Below are 2,199 nucleotides of genomic sequence, written 5' to 3'. Positions count from 1 at the left end.
CATAGCAAAAACTAGTTATCTGTTAATGATTTTTTTTGTTAAACACGTGATACCTCTACCATAAGAACGCATTGTGAATGTGTCTGTTTTTATATGGAGTTAATTTTGTTCCATTATTGTTGGAAACAAAGAACACTTTCTACATAATAGCAAAGAATAAACAAAAAGATCAATCCAGAAATTAAAGTTATTAACCAAAAAAGATAACTTTGTTTCCCCAAATATAAGGAAAACTTAAATCAGACCTCATGTTCCAACTCGCTCGCTTTTCAGTTATAGATGTTTGGTTATTATACAAAAACTCTGGATCGGCTTACGTTGTTCTTTCCCATATTTCCACTGTGGTGGAAGCTTGAATGTACAAAGCAATTCTAACTTGCCTTTCCAAATAAAAATTTCAATTAAAAAAAAAGATTTTCTTAGATTTTTTTTTCATTTTTTTTGTTTCAAAATTTTTAAATATATATTTTTTTTCACATAAGTTTTACCATTTGCATTCTTTCCAATTGTGTTTTAAAATCTAATTTTCTGTACTTTAAGCTTAATCCAAGCGTCTCCCTATTAACCAATAAAAATGTGTTGCTAACTTTCAGCAGACCACAGAAGTGCAGAGAATTTGATCTATAAAATATAATATGAAAGAATTAAATTTGTAAAACGTAATCCAGAATAAAATGAAAACTGAAACATTTCAATAGTAAAACAAATATATATAGATATATTAAAAAAAATGGAAATTGTCAAAATTACCCCCAAAACCTTTTGTCTGCATCAAGAAGTTTTTCAAAGTTTAATTACTGGATTGGATTTTTTTAAAGATTTTTTATATACAAAACATGTTCTTTTGCTTGGAACAATAATGGAACAAAAGTCACTCCATATTTTGGGTCAGATGCCATCATATCTGAGGACAGGTAATCAGTCCTCAGTCCTGCATCAATCATGTTTAATTCTTAGTGAAATTTGCCCCAAACTGAAAACATTGAGCTTTTTGTTGAACAGATCAGAGAACTGGCACGTAGCAGCTGGAACGCTAACAGGTTAACTCTGCTGATGATAAACCCATTAATAAATAGGTGAGGCAGTAAAGGAGGGTGATTTATAATCAGGATTTTTTGTGACTCCGTAATACTGGACCCAGACGCTTCTCAAAGCAGGCTTTGCTGGGATCCACATAGACTGGATGAGGAGAAGACGTTTTCCTTTGCGGTGCAGGCTGCGAGGACCAGGCTGGGTATACCTAACAGTGCGGCGGCCTGGCTGCGTCCCCCAAAGCTGCGGCTGAAGGAGCTGTGCCTACTTGCATAGGAGGCTGGCCGGCTGGGGAGCCAGGGAAGGAGGAAGGCCGGGAGGTCGCAGGGCCGTCGCTCCTCCAACAGAAAGGCCACCTCAAACCACTTCCTCTGGAAAAGAGCAAAATCCTCCACGGCTGCAGTCGACCAGCCACCAGCAGCTGGAGCCTGAAGCTGGGAGGTCTGCCCTGCAAAAGGTAAAAAAAGCTCTACATGAAACAAAGAAATGTATCACCGTGCAGGATAGCGCAGTTTATCTACCATCTTTTTCTCCTACGATCCGGTAGAAGTAGAAGCCGTAGACGAAGGTACGCATGGCGTCTCCTGAAGCATGGGCCACCACACCTTCATCCAGCATTTTCTGGACGGAACAAAACAGGGACCAGACTGAACATAGAAACACCAGCAATAAAGGTTTGACATCTGAAAATACTACTAAAGAGGAAGTTTTCAGTAAAGCAGGGTGTACACTGAACAATATTTTCAATCTTTGTACTCAGCTACAGCTCAAACTGTATATAACCGGCCAGGTTTAAAAGTTCACAGCTAATGATGCATGTTTTTGCACTAAACGCTCTGAGATTTAACTGCTCACACCATATGTCCAAAAACCACTTCAGACTCGGAGCAAAATATTTGGCTGGTCGGACTGGTCAAGACAAATTTAGACAGTAGAAGAAGAAGAACTCCCCTGTTTACCCATGTGCAGTGCAAGAGGTTCAGTAGATCTACAGTCAGAATCAGATATATTGCCAAGTAGGTTTGCACTTGCAAGGAATTTGACTTGGTGTTGATGGTGTAGACAGGTTTGATATATATATACTGAATACAGAATCTATAGCTATATACAATATAAAACATACAATATACATAGTTTAAGCATCCTGGGGTCTTGTTCACGAATGAG

General features: G+C 38.3%; 1 protein-coding gene across 1 annotated transcript in view; it reads right to left on the bottom strand.

Annotated features, from left to right (window-relative positions):
- depdc5 (DEP domain containing 5) overlaps window positions 1–2,199 on the bottom strand; it is a 64,265-nt gene that overhangs the window by 13,594 nt on the left and 48,472 nt on the right. The window contains exons 35-36 of the mRNA XM_015393118.1: window positions 1,554–1,653; window positions 1,241–1,480 (exon numbers count right to left, since the gene is read on the bottom strand). Coding sequence (XP_015248604.1) covers window positions 1,241–1,480; window positions 1,554–1,653 — 340 coding nt within the window. The remainder of the gene's footprint in view (window positions 1–1,240; window positions 1,481–1,553; window positions 1,654–2,199) is intronic.

This window comes from Cyprinodon variegatus, unplaced genomic scaffold (genome assembly GCF_000732505.1).
Source record: "Cyprinodon variegatus isolate N-32 unplaced genomic scaffold, C_variegatus-1.0 Scaffold625, whole genome shotgun sequence".
Classification (NCBI taxonomy): Eukaryota; Metazoa; Chordata; class Actinopteri; order Cyprinodontiformes; family Cyprinodontidae; genus Cyprinodon; species Cyprinodon variegatus.
This window is presented reverse-complemented; position numbering and strand designations above follow the sequence as displayed.